This window comes from Grus americana, chromosome 7 (assembly GCF_028858705.1).
Source record: "Grus americana isolate bGruAme1 chromosome 7, bGruAme1.mat, whole genome shotgun sequence".
NCBI classification, from domain to species: domain Eukaryota; kingdom Metazoa; phylum Chordata; class Aves; order Gruiformes; family Gruidae; genus Grus; species Grus americana.
In genome coordinates this window covers 8153716-8168499 of record NC_072858.1, presented here as the reverse complement: position 1 = coordinate 8168499, position 14784 = coordinate 8153716, and the positions used below count along the sequence as shown (strand labels likewise).

General features: G+C 44.4%; 1 protein-coding gene across 1 annotated transcript in view; it reads right to left on the bottom strand.

The window, feature by feature from the left end:
- Positions 1-4034, bottom strand: part of SHTN1 (shootin 1) — a 67075-nt gene extending 63041 nt beyond the window's left edge. The window contains exon 1 of the mRNA XM_054832472.1: positions 3801-4034. Coding sequence (XP_054688447.1) covers positions 3801-3858 — 58 coding nt within the window. The 5' untranslated portion in view covers positions 3859-4034. The remainder of the gene's footprint in view (positions 1-3800) is intronic.
- Between the last annotated feature and the right edge of the window lie 10750 nt (positions 4035-14784).

Here is a 14784-nt window from a genome sequence, read left to right as displayed (position 1 = left end):
CACACTTCATGAAATCCAGCCAACACAGAGCAAGATAAGACCTTTAAAACTGGTGAAGAAAATCCAGGCAATATAGACATGTTTAGTATATGTGTAGTTAACAGTAGTTGTTAAGCACAGCAATTTAGCAAAGTGACCAGAAATGTGACCCTGACAGTGGCAGCTGAAGTGTATTTTTACCTACTTTATAACTCCAGATGTTTTGGTTGCTGAATCCTGTTTTCAACTGAACAAAGAAGTGACACAGCGGAAGACAACTCTATCTTTAAGGGCAAAGTACCAGCAGTGCCAATAAAACCAAAGACAAACAAGGCAACCTTCCAGGCAGGTAACCAACCGCTGTTATGATGCAGTTGTTAGTTTGCTACGGTTCCTCAGGTTCTACAACCAATCATTAGTAACACAAGGTTTTGCTCACCTGATTTTGTTTTGTTTCAGTTTTAAGTCTTACCCACGGAAATTATAAGGGCCAGTTGAACAGAAACATGCACTGCCGAAAATATCACATAGAGTACAGTTAGGTAATACTAATATTTACAGTGGATCTGCTTTATCTAACCAAATCCTCTCAGAAAGCTATTTACAAGATTAAAACTCAAACAATACTATTAAGTCCTAAATATGATCAATACGGAGATCGTGTTTCTTCATGATGCTCACCTTAAACTTGGTAATGGAGCAAGCTGAAGAATGATCAGTATCGGGTATCTGAGTCTAACACACAGGACTTGGAAAATTCAGCATGGGTGAAAGATAAGCGTATCTTGCACACAGACAGCTTCAGTGTCCTTGTCACCATTCAAAGCTCTGCCAAACAGCCAAGTGAATTTGCCCAGACACCAGTCAGTGTCACAGCTGCCACTGAGAACTGAACAGACAGCTATGAAACACCTGCCTCAGGTTCAATCTACTGACCTTGTTTAGGGAAAGCCTAAGCAGCAGTTGAATTGTGAAAGCAATCAGCCACGTATGCTGCTATTTGCCTTCCCCTCTACCTTTCACATCACTTCTCAGCCAGCTTAGTTACCTGGTGTCAGGCAAGTTTCTCAAGACTACAAAAACATGTATTGAAAGAGAAAGCAAACAAGGGCTACTGAACAAATGTTCTCTCAAACCCCTTCAAATCAAAGGGTTTTTTTCAGAAATCTGACTACAGACCATAATGTCACAGTAATACAAAGCTATACACCACTTTGAATGCAATAAAGATAGAACTCCTGAAAAGTACGTACACTCATCACCCCAAATATTCAGAGACAGCAGATCCTTCCACCAACTGCATTTACTTCCAAAGTAATACTGTTATCTACACCTGTGGGCAGCAACAAGGAAAAATGAGAGACTTTTTTTTCCTCCTCTTTTCATGCTGCCTCTGTTTAACAGAGTATACTAAAATCACTTGAGGAAAGATGCTAGTATCTAAAATAGTCTTGCTTTGTTATCAATAAGAGTGAAGGGGAAACTACAGATTCAAACTTACTGTACATAAAGAGGAAGCAAATTTACCGGCCCACAGTAACAATATTTAGGTCATTACTGTTAGGATAATTTTAGGTATCTCATTACCTTTTCACCACTTGGACTCTTTGGGCACCTCAGACTTGTCGGTTAACATACTTTAATTACTAATTTAACTACTGTGTGCTACCATAATTTTGCATTGGTTTAGATGCAAACCAGCATATAGGAGAGTATTTTCAAAAGTTTTCCACTAGGTAACAACTTTCTCACCAGCCATACAATTACAAAAACATTCGTTAGCCTCACAACATACTACAACTCCTATGTTTGGGAATGAACATCACCAAGAACAGCGCCTCACAGGACAGGGTCTGCCGAGTACAGTTTCTATTTCAACAGCTTAAGTGGATCTGGGACAGCCAGTCCTCAAGTTACAGTAACTTTCCCTTGAACTAATTCCTGCAGTCCTGTAAAATTTCATTAGACATTAAAGGAAACTCAGCCCACTGGAGCTGAAGACTTTCAGACTTCAGAACTGAAGCCCCATCTAACCAATTGCAAGAGGCTAGGATTTCTCCAAAGAATAACCCAAACTCGCAGTTTTTGCAACTGATTATTGTCATTTTAGCAACTGTCCTTTTGGCACAGATAAGTCCTCTGGAGCCAACAATACTGGAGGGAAGCAGTCAGTCAGCAAAAAACCAGAATTTTAGCGTTATTTTTTGGTTGTACATTGTCAAAACACACAGCTGTAAGATTATAATGATTTTTTGCACCCACTGAAATCCTTGTAAGTCAGAATCTACCCAGTGCAGCTAGTAAACATAAATGTACAATGCTTGAGTGTACAGGAACAATCAAAAAAGAAGTGCCAAAGCAGGTCACAAATAGTTCATAAATATCCAGGTGAAATTTGGTTAAGAAAAGCTTCTGCCATACAGCAAAGGTGACTGAGCATGTTTATGGTCAGAATGAATGACAGAAAAAGGGGCACTGATCACATCCCTGTAATTTCACTCTTTCACACAACTTTGTCCATCAGGCCCTTTCCAGACAGCTCCTCCCAGGAGAACGCAGCTGTGAATTACGGCACTGGTACTCTGCACCTACAGCCCATGAAGCTGTGAGATAGGAGGCACGCCGATCACTTGATGCACGCTCACAAGCACGTGTCCACAATTCAAACGGCTGGTAATGCTAGTTTTTCAAATGTTGCCTACCTGCTTAACCAAGGTAGAAACTTTGCTGGACCAACCTGATTTAGGGATAGACTGACCGGGGAAGTTAAAAATGGGCCGCCTTTCGAGCATCCACACTCTTTTCCACGTCCCTTCTTGCAGAAGATGAAATATTGCAATGTTTTAGTTTCCTAGCCAAACTACGCACTCATGAAGCTGAACATCTACAAAGCTGAAGCACTGGACTTTTCTACAAAAGCACCGAGGGTGACTCACACAGGGAACCAAACTACCCCAGGACAAGTGCTTCCTTTCATTTACACTGGAACTACAAAGGCTCTACAGAAACTTTCAGCATATCAGGGCAAGTCCCAAGCTATCAGCGGGAAGTTTACACACTGATGGAGAGTGGGACAGAGAGTGTTTGACGGGTTGGGTTAGTATCGGATACTGCAATGCAGCACGGGAGACAGGACACAACGCCGGGTTAGGCGCAGCCAGGCACTCCACATGAAGCTCAGCTCCACAGAGAAAAGTGAGGCAGATGGACTTCACCCCCTGGAGCCGGTCAGACATCCGGGCTCACCAGTGCTGTCAGCTGGGGGCTCAACGCCAGCCGTTAGCCGTGCACCCATTACCAGCACACAGGTTAGACTGAATGCCGGGCGGGAACATTCAGGTTGACAACAGCGACAGCCACGTGCTATGGCACCTCAGCCCCCTCACCACAACCCGCCATCGGCCACCACGACGCCCATGCTCACCCAGCTTCAGCCAAGAGCACCTGTGGGGAGGCAAGGCAGCTGGAATCACCACTGACAAGGGGCACAGCCAAAACGTTTCACTCCCCTGATTTATTTAAGGCTTTTTTTTTTTTCTCTGCCTGTACAGACAAAGGGGCCTGGGAACAAGAAGGGACCCGATCGCGGGGCTGGGGGCCGCCCAGGCCGCAGCCGCCCGCGCCCCCCCAGGCGCAGGCCGCGCCCGCCCTGACGCGCCCCGGCCCCCTGCGCCACCGGGCGCGGAGTCCTCGCCTCATGCCGCCTCACGCCGCCCCGCGGCGGCCGCGCTCCCACCGGCCGAGCCCGGGCCCGCGGCAGAGAACGGGGAGCCGCTCTCTCCAGCACCGGAGGCGGCTACGACGGCGCCGCCCGCCCCTACCTTGGTCCTTCAGGCTGGCGAGGAGCTCCAGCTGCTTCTCCTCATCGGAGCTGTTCATCCTGACCCGCCGCCGCCGGCCAGCGACTGCCCCGCTCCGCCTCACCTAGCGCGGCTTCACCTGGCAGCGGGCGGGCGGCGGCGGCCGGAGCCCCGGGGCGCGGCGGGCGCGGCGAGCGGCCCGGCCCGCTCTGCACATGCCCAGACTCCCGCGGCGCCCCAGTGAGCATGTGCGAGGGTGCGGGCACGGCGGCACCTCAGCCCGCGGGCAGGCACCGGCTGGCAGGCTCACACGCAGCCCGCACACACGCGGACTCGGGGCTCCTGTCACACCCCGCCCGCTCCCCAGGCCGGGCAGGGCCTCGGAGGGCTGCTCTGGTTGTTAACGAGGGGGTAGGAGCAGAAGAAAAGCACCAAGAGACCACCGGTCAGAGGAGACGGGTGCCCTAGTAACCCCGTTGGCGTGGTCAGCACTCCGGCCGCCCTCACGCAGGCACAGACGGGCCGTGAAGGCCCTTCTCACCAGCCGCCCGGGTAGGGGTCTCCCACGGGGACCCCATGAGCCGGGAAGAAGCCGTTCCGCACAGCTCCTGCACGCCTGTGAGTGCGTGCATTTTTAATAAGCCCTTTTGCACGGTTTGCATAGGGCAGCTTTCCACTTAGGATACATGCACTGCCCAGAGGAGTGGTGGGAGGCCATAAACCTGCTGTTTGAGTACCGTGGTATGAAGAAAACTAACAGGTTAAAAAAAGAAAAGAGAAAAAAAAAAAGAACTGTAGGATTGCATTACTGTTTGTGAGGATTGGAGGGAAACAACTGTGTGCCAGTTCCAGTGTCTGGCACTTAATTGCAACTTTGGACCCCGCTATGTTCATCTCAGAAGAACACAGTTCTCTCTGCTCTTCTCTGACAATCCCTGTGTGGAAAAGGAGGGGATCCAGTGATGATCTTTCTATTAAAATGGTTACCTTACCCAGCTTATCCAGAGTGACACCGAGTGCACTGCAGAATTTGTTTCTGCCTCTGGTTTTTGCTGAGCTTCAGTAGCGGTCAGCTGAGGGGCAGCTATCTTCAGATTTGCGTGGGCAATTCATACACCTCCATCCCTCCTTCTTTGGCGAACACACATCGTTCACCATGGCAGGCAGGTCAGAAAACACAATATTGATGCACACATGGCAACATTAGTTAGAAATACCTGGGAAGGAAAGGAAGAAGACCTCGCTACAAAGAGTTGCTGAGTCCTCCTGCCTCCTTCCTCCCAGGCTGCATCCTGTAGTCTTCTTGTCTTGACCTAGTAAACCTTTAAAACGTGAAGAGATTCCATACTGATGCTTTACAGTATTATCTGTCCCAGAAGTAGTTAACAACATGCGTAGCATCCTGGAAAGAAACCAGGAGACCCGTGTGAGCTATACTGGTGTCTCATAAGCGTGGTATGCTCGTGCAAGGCAAAGGAGGTCACACAGGGAAGTTTCATAAGCTAGTCAGCTTATTTTGAACTAGTCAGCACAAAATGCATTTAACTGTACCAAAGGCAAAGTTATAAATTCACGCTCCTAGAGGTGGAGTCATATGCAAATAATGGGAAATTATCTTGGAAAACGAAGGCTCTGTAGAGGAAGTGGGAGGCAAAGTGCAAGTAATTACATATGTGTTGCAAGTAAGGTATTGCAGCAAAAGAATGGGATGTACAGTGACGGCAGGTAAAAAAATTCTTCTATGACATTGACAAGACCAAAATAAAGTTACTGTATCCAGTTCTTCAAAAGATGGTACAGAGGCATTTACAGAGAAAGCACAAGAGAAAAAAAATGACCTAAGTTTTGAGAAGAGTGCTTTGTAATGAGAGACCTCAAACCCTCGATCTTTTTAATTGAGCAAAAAGGAAACAAATTATTTGATTATGTAAATTTACAGGAGAAAATCCTCAATACCTGAGAGCTTTTCAGCCTACTGGAAAAGTGTCAACCGGAATCTGTGTCTGTAACCAAAAGTTGAACATAAAAACTACAAATAAAGTCACACATCAGTAAATGCCTCCATTTGAAGGAACACAGAGGTCTTATTTAGGTCCTCAGAGTTCTGAGCTGACCTTGGTTTTGAATAGCCCCCACTTTAAATCAAGCAGTTTTGCCAGTGTTTTTAGCGTCCTTTCTTGGGCTGCCTGTTGGCTTCCCTTCAGCCGCAGGTCTCATTCCAAGCTCCTCTTCCCATTGCTGGTATCACCCTCCTCCATTTCCAAACCAATTTCTTTCATGCAGCACAATAGCAGAATTTGCAAAAAAAGGAGTCATTGTAGAATTGCTTATCCCTGCACCGTGCCAAGACACTGGACATCTTCATCTTGCAACAATGTTTTGTCTGTTGTACACAGCCAGAACAGGGCATAAAATCTCTTTGATATCTGCAGACAGTAAACTGATTCTTCCATTTATTTATTTATTCAAATTAAAGTGTTATGGCTCTGTCAGAAGAATTCCCTTCCATAATTTCTATATTGCGGCTTCATCATTGTTCTTATCATTATTCTTCTCTTAGACCTACATCAAGTTTACAATACCTTAAAAAGTAAGAATTTAAAACAAGCATGTCCTTGTTGCAGACCCCTTTGGTTGCAATAGTAGGGTGGGTGCCACTACAACATTATTCCTCAAAGATATTAATCAATTGTTAAGCAAGTGTTGCTTTTCTTTAGTAAAATAAGTGCATCTTTTCTGGAAGCTTGAATAAATTAAGGTAATATGTGGCTGTGAAAAAAGACAAAATCTGGAATATAAATAAGTACATAAGACACACTGTGGTTTATTCCTGCTGTGCTTGACTCTAGTGAGACATCAGGCAGAATAGCATGCCAGTTCCTACTACCATGCGTCAAGTAGAAACACAGACCTGCCAGGGAGAGTCTGCAGAGAGCCTGTGATGAGAGCAATCAGTTCTAAACCTAACCTGGGCCTGCGAGAAGAAAAAAGGGTGGTTTTGGGGGGATTCTTTCCTGCAGGGAAAAAATAATGAAGGTCTCGATATCAGTTAAGGACTATCACAAAGCTGTTAGTAAGCTGTCCTCAGTAACCATTGGGTTGGAGAATTAGCGCAGGGTTTAAACTGTAAGAGGGGAGACTTATGTACTTCTCCCACTCCTCTCTGCCTCCAGTTCCCATCACCAAGGCTAACTTCACAAGAAGTCTCCCCTGCCACCTTTCCAACTCTTTGCAGGCAATTTCATATCTCCGGGCAGGTCTACATATACCCAGGAGCTGGTGATGGTCTCTGACTAAGCTCTGAGAAGGATGGGAGGGAAAACTAGAGCTGAACAGCAGTACCTCTTCCCTGCTGAATCTCTCGGCATCGTAATCCAAACCAGACACTTGGAAGGATTTGCAGAGTCCTGTGTTTTGAGGGATGATTCAGTTTTCCCATATCTCTGCTCCCACCCTGTTGTTCACAGATGATTATGTTTATCAGCTTTATTGGAAATAACACTCTGACACATTTGTTCAAACCCCTTTGTTGTTGTTGTTCTTCTTGCAGCAGGACAGATTTATTCTTTGCGTCTGTTGCTCCCAAGCCGTGTACAGGGCTGTGCAGGCTCACCCATGGAAATGGGTTATGGCCACATCTCCACAGCTTGTTGAGCAAATGGAGAGAGCCACCGATAAATGAAGGGTCACAACCTAGGCACAGCGTCCAGAGCAGCGTCCCTGAGCAACAGTAGTGGAGGGCAGCAGCTCCAGGTGTTATCTTTCGAACAAAACGTGGCTGCTGTCCTTCCAGAGCCTCTCCGGCTCTGTGCACTGCCTCTCTCTGCTGGCAGCTGCCCACAAGGTCGAGTTCAGCCACACTGCACTCGTACGGTCAGTCCTTCCATAGGATTTCCGGGAGAGTTGGTGCCAATATGCAAGTGAAAGAGCAGCTGATAAGCAAGAGAGCCTCAAACTCTTGCAAACACTGGTCACAAGCCTGTCCCTGATCCTGCTGCTCTAAGAACACAGCAGATCTTACATTCATATCCAGAGAGAATAGGAGAGGCAGTGCCAACGAGCCAGGTACTTCTGAAATGATGATGCCATTCCCAGAGGGGCAATTTCTTTTGTGACCGTACATGAACTCTCCTAATTACAAGATAGTTTGGGACCTTCATTGTTCATCATTTCTTCCTGTTACTATCAGGTTTTGTCTCTCTCTGGAGACGTTCATTAACAAAAGATGTTCATAGCAGGCAGCATGAAGGGAAGCCTGCAGTTGGGGCCATATCAAAAAGTAAGAGAAAAGTAAGTAACAAAGAACTCAGAGCTGCAATATGAGAACCTGACTGATATTCTCAATTTCACAGTAGCCAAAAACTGTATAACATAGGCTAATTATATAAAAAATGGAAGGTGAAGAAAAATAGAGAGGTTTAACTTTCTTTGTCTTCCCTTGGGATAGATCTTAGTAAGATGTTGGACACCTCCTGTTGTTTTCACTAATGCTTGAAGCTGATGAACATGAACAGTTTCCCAACACGTGTGTGTAACTCAGACTGTTGTACCTGTGCAGAATCTTACTGATAATTAGCTTGCATATCATTTTTGCAATTTTTTTGCATGGTTAAGAACATACTTTGTTGGACTTTGATGAGTATTCACACAGATGGACTCTGCAAGTTGAAAATATCACAGAATGACAAACTGAAGCAAATGCTAGTGATTATTCACATAACTCTTAAATTTATAGAATTTAGAGTGAAGAGCTAGAAATTGGAAACATTTATAATGTGAATGAGTGATTTTGGCCTGGAATCATCTAGAGACAGTAGATTGTGAATCTTATCTATTCATCCTTATGGAAATTTTTTTCTCATAAATTAGCTATTTAACAGAACACTGCACATACTTGTACATGCAGAATTGAAGAGTGTGGTGCCTTATCAAATAGATACTACAATCAGAAATCTGGTGTAGCTGCTGTAATGTGCATATTCCTATTCCTCATTTGGGCTAAAAATGACTCGGACCTTTTAATGGACACAAAGACAATCTTACCTCTCCTTCATAAATAAACCCCCAACATCTCAAACAACAACAACTGGCAAAAAAGGGAGCAGTAGACCTCCTCCGGCTGGGAGAGAAGGAGCGGCATCCATCAGTCCCTGCAAACCCTAAATTCACTCTTGAGGATTCATCATCCTCGTGTTGAGGAGAGAGCTACCTTGTGGAAACAACTGTGACCACAGGCTGAAGTTACCCTCAGGGCATGACTACAGCCAGATGTTTACCACTTGCAGAGCAGACATATTTTTGGGGGGGAGGGGGGAAGCAGGGTAAGGAAGAATAAACTACATAATCACTGCACAGATAAACAACTATTAATAAACACCAAAAAAATGAAATGGCAATAGCTATTTGAGTATATAATTAACACGATGAATAAGACTAAGCATCTTATCTGCTGAGGTAATGTATATTTTTCCATCAAACCAATCAGTGCTGAATAATGACTAGCATAATATATCTGGGTAAATATGGGCATTTCTTGTTTCCCTAAGATGACAAGTAACTAATCAACACACATTCAAACTGGAGTATAAGTATGATTAAAAATAAAAAACTCAGATAATATGGATTCATTTGAAAAACTTAACCATTTGATTAGAGACACTGGCATGATCTTTGCTAGTTATCCCCATCTCGGATGGCAAACATGTCTATCCGCACACAAAAAAAAGGCACAAACTGATTGGAGGATAAATCAGAAGAAGATTAAGTATTTAGCATGGCATTTTAAAATGCTTCAATTATACCATAATTAACAACCCTGCATATTAAATTTGCAACTATAAAATATAACTAGGCAAATTATATCTACCCGCCCTTCATAGCAGTACATCATACTTTATGAATGCTCACCTCATATAATCTGGTTGAAATAGGTACTTCCTCTGTCTGCAAGCACAGACGGGTGGTGGGTTTCACCTGCTGAGACGTGAACACCTGCCAACACATGCAAGGACACATATTTAGAGATAACAAATAGCTCAGAAGTGATTCACTATGTTCCTATCAGCAATATGCGAGATCTCCTTTGCTTCCAGCCTGGCAGGGACAAATATCATGCTCTTGGAAAGCTGGAAGCTGAGTCACTCTCCAGACCTCTTTCCTGAGGCAGGGGACCCTGTTTCACCAGTGGCAAACTGGGGAGGCAGTGATTCACTAGTTGTTGCAGTGGCTTATATGTGGTCCTCTGGGATTCTGCTCTGGTTTATTCTGTAGCTCTTTGGATAAAATGGGCTGCCACAGCACAGGAGAGGATCTGTACAGCAATGTCCTTGCAAGAAACATTTTCAAGCATCCTGTTTCTCCTTAGAAAACACGTTACTGTGATCACATAGAACATCCGAGACTTGTTTTGTCCAGTTTGAAGGAAGCAACAGGTTCCTGGCTGAGGCACCACATCACTACTTTAAAGCAGTTGTAACATGGGGGTTTTTTGCTGCAGATGTTACACTGGTGACCTGAGTCATTAAAAACACAAACTTACCAGTAGCTCTGCCAGTAACAGCTCTGTGGCCCAAGAGCTGGTAGTCCCCTCTTACAGTTCCCAATTCAATTCCCTTGGCTTCAGATGGAAAATTGTGTACCAAATATTGATTCTTAAATGTTAAAGTCTTTTTTTACATATAAAAGAGAGAGTTCAGCAAAGGGCCTCTAAGATGATTGAGGGACCGGAGTGCCTCATGTAGAGGGAAGGCTGAGAGAGCTGGGACTGTTCAGCCCAGAGAGGAGAAGACTTGGGGGGATCTCAGTGTATATAAATACCTGATGGGAGGGTGCAAAGAGGATGGAGCCAGGCTCTTTCCAGTGGTGCCCAGTGACAGGACGAGACACAAACTGGAGCACAAGAGATTTCCTCTGAACATCAGGAAACACTTTTTCACTGTGATGGTGACCAAGCACTGGCACAGGTTACCTAGAGAGGTCATCCTTGGAGATACTCAAAAGCTGTCTGGACATGGTCATGGGCAACCGGCTCTAGATGGCCCTGCTTGAGCAGGTAGGTTAGACAAGATGTTCCCAGGTGTTCCTTCCAACCTCAACCAGTCTGTGAAAGACACTGTCCCTCCACTGATGCTTCTGGTCAGATGTTCTCTCTTCTATGGTATTCTGCAAAGAGGAGAGATGAACTGGTAAGACTGCATGTGAACATATCTGCCTGAAACAGAATCTGATGTTCCCCACTACAAAATAAGTTACTCCACACAATCTTATCAGCACTCTGGAAATTTCACAAATTGCCTGTTAACAGGTATCTGGTCTGTGTATTGCTCGTCTGCAAATACTTTAACAGCATTTACTCCCAATAGTCCCTACTCTGATATCTTAAACCAATTACAATGTGTTACGTGATGATAAATGACAATAGTAGAGAAGCCTTCCCCCACCCCACCCCCAGGAAGAAGGGATGATCTATCAGATTGGGTGAAAAAAATAAATCTTAGCCATGTAGGATCAAGTATCTCTGTGCTCATAATTTCATTATGAAACATGGACGTAATCAGATTTTAGCGTGGACTGATGTTTATCATAGGAGAAATCTTAGGGAAAGAACACACTGCAATCTAATGAGGTGTCACCGAATACAAAAAGTTATTCCTTGGTAAGTTATTCCTGGAGCTCACAGTGCTACTTTAGACCTTGTTCTTAGATAAACAACTAACATCATGTCAAACCAAATAATAAAATCAGTTAGTTAGAAACTTAAGTATGTTACTATACAACAGTCAAGGTCTCTTGGTACTGATCATAGGCATGTTAATAGACCATTCATTATGCATAGCTTTTGAATTCAATGCCACTTATTTTGCCTACGTCTTTATTACGCTGCTCTGTAAAGTTGCCTTCATAATTAATTTCTACAAGAAGGCAATTCAATTCATTTATATTAAGCAATTTTGCAGCTTATGAGAAATAACCCAGTGCCCTGCTTCCTCAACACACTTTCCATCAAGTATTTATGTGCAACTGGAGCTACTTTGTCTGTCTGTCTCTCTCTCAGTTGAACTTTGCATACAGCTCAACAGCAGTTGATGCTTTTGTTCCTGTTGCAGACTTGTCCATTTTCTGGTGCTTGCACTACCTCCATTTTCACTACATAATTAGGGTCAGATGCTAGTTCCTTGAATTAAAGGGCATTTGGGCTCTCCTTCCAACAAGCCCTTCTACTCCCTTCTTGCAAAACAAAGCTGTCACGTGCATTCTTTAGAAGGTGTTGGATTACATTACACCACTTGACCACACTTGCTACACTAAGATAATTATGCCAGGTATTTTGCTGATAAAAATCACCATGGCATTATTGTGTGCTGTGGAGCTCTATCAATTCATGCCAGTAGAAACCTGGGGGTTTTGTAAGAATTTCAGGACAGAGGCAAAGCTCAAAGCTGCCATAAGTATTCTCAGCATTTCTGGAAGTCCTTCAACAAGGCAGAACTAAAGGGACCAAGGAGTAAACAAATTTACTTCCATAAAAATATCAGGCAAACTTTCTCCCACTTGCCCAACTGTTCGTCATCAGGTACCAAAGAAATGTATCCCTTGCAACGCTCTTCATTTTGCTGATCTGCTGTACCAGAGGGCAGCTCCTACAGCTCACTCAATGCTGTTACTGGCAATACTATAAACAGAGATAAAGAAATTGTGTAATGAACCTTGCACTGGAAATGCCAAGAAGTTCATAAAGGGCTGTTCAGGAGAGAGAAAAAACTGTTCACAGTGGAGTTTTACTGGAACTGAATTTGGCCCAAAGCATTTCTTAACATTTAAGAGAACTGTCTGCTCTTGAATCATAGAATGGTTTGGGTTGGAAGGGACCTCAAAGATCATCTAGTTCCAGCCCCCCTGCTGCAGGCAGGGACACCCTCCACTAGACCAGGTTGCCCAAAGCCTCATCCAACCTGGTCTTAAACACTTCCAGGGACGGGGCATCCGCAACCTCCTCTTGGAGCCTACACAGAGCAACTCATTCCTGCGAGCCCTTGGCCACCCCAGTGAACTTGCTGCAAGGGTCTGCTGGAGCCAGGGTTTGCCCTGTAGCTTCTCAGTGTTGTGTGGCCTTTTAAAATGTACAGCAATAGGTTTTTGCAAGTTCCCACAAGAGTAGGAAACTGAGAATCACAGTGAAAACAGAGAAGAACCTCACGGAGCAGCAAATCCACCAGTGATCACCCAGCCAGCCCCCCGTGGAGCATTTTAGCCAACAGACCACTCCACTGTGTCTTCCCTAGCAAAACAGGCCATACACGAACTCCTTAGAGTGAACATTGAGGGTGAAAATCCTGCTTGCCACACTAAAATTAGGTTTTAGTAACCACCTTGGCTTTAAAATTTTAACAAAGTGAAGTTCACTCTATTCCTTAGATGAGAATACATACTGTTTCTATCGCCAGAAGTAGCATATATCATCTTCTCGCTATTTCTATTGCTAGAAGAAGTGTGTATCGTATTCTTACCCTGCCAGTGTTTTTTCTTTGTATACTGATTCTACCTTAAGGCTTGCTAGTTAAAGTAGATGGCGAATCATGCATTAACCACATCTGAGTCCAATCAGAAGATTATTTTGGGGATTAATTGTATTCTTTTTAACTCACTTCCTTCACATTCCAAATATCAGGCATATGCTTATTCATATATAATAAAATAGCATAAAACTGTGTGGAAATACTGCTTTAATGGAAAAAAATCGAAGTCAGAGAAAAAACTATTCACTACATTGTACTAAACTAGTGCAATGTAATAATCTAATAAATTAGAGTGTTCTCACAAGGTGAGTTGTTTTGTCAGCTGAGGGCTTGAAATGCTATCTAATGTCTCTGTGGAAATGGCTGAAAGAAACAACAGATGTCTCAGATTTTTACCTTTCATATCTTATTAAAATCAAGATAAGATGGAAAGGCAAACAAAGGGTTAATCATCATTTTTCTCTCCCTGGAAGAAGTTCTTATGAACACCGCCTACAAGAAGAGGCAGCAATAACTGAAAGACAAAAAGCAATTTGGATAATGATGAGCATTAATAAGCCAAAAGGTTAATCGAGAACACTATTCCCAAGGATAAAAGGTAGAAAGGAGCTGAGAAATTCTGCAAGCCACTCATCTGAATAACGTAGCAGTGCCAGTGCAGCCTTCAGCATAGCCATCTTGTATTATTCCCCACCAAATGCATTCAGCCAAGATACTCCGAATGAGGTGCTTGTGATCTGATTTGTGCTGGACACTTTTGACTTCACTGTCTCGTTCAGACTTGTAGCTGTGGCCTCTGAGCCACATCCCGGCTCAGCAGGGACTGAAAAGCTGTTAGCTAAGTAAGGCTTAAGCTACTTTGAGTGTCTAGTTCGATGTTTACAGCAGAGCTTTCCACTGCCATCGTCTAAGATGTCTTCATCTCCTACTTTAATCAGGTCCCCACGCTGCCTTGTACGTGAAACAACAACATTTGCCATTGTTGATTATCTGCTAAACAACAGGAAATATTAAAATCCGCTTCACATTGCTATGGTAGGCACTTACACTTTGTGCTTGGAGCCAAAGCAAACAACCAATCCCTTATTCTGTTATTTTCTCCTTCTGTTCCTGGAGGAAGATGGATACGTAATTTGCATTGGCTATACAAAGCATCTCTTGATAAGACAAAAACACTTAGAGAAAATGCATATGCAAAACGTGACCCAAGCAGTATTTCTGAGCCCGTGTTTCAGCTCGGGGAAGAGCTAGTGAGCGCACTCTGGGGATCAGACGTTCAGCCGACGCTCCTTGTGCGTGTCACTGTGCATCTGGCATCGCGCAGCCCACCGGAATGGCTGGTTGCAGGCAGCGTGCAGTGATGCTACCTGCGCTGCCCGCTGCAGCGCTCGTGCCGTGGCTTGTCGAGGCTGCCCTTCCCACCGCTCCTGCGCCTCCGTAGGTGAGGGACCAAGTATTAAACTCTGAATCACCCCAGGCTGCGTACGGCA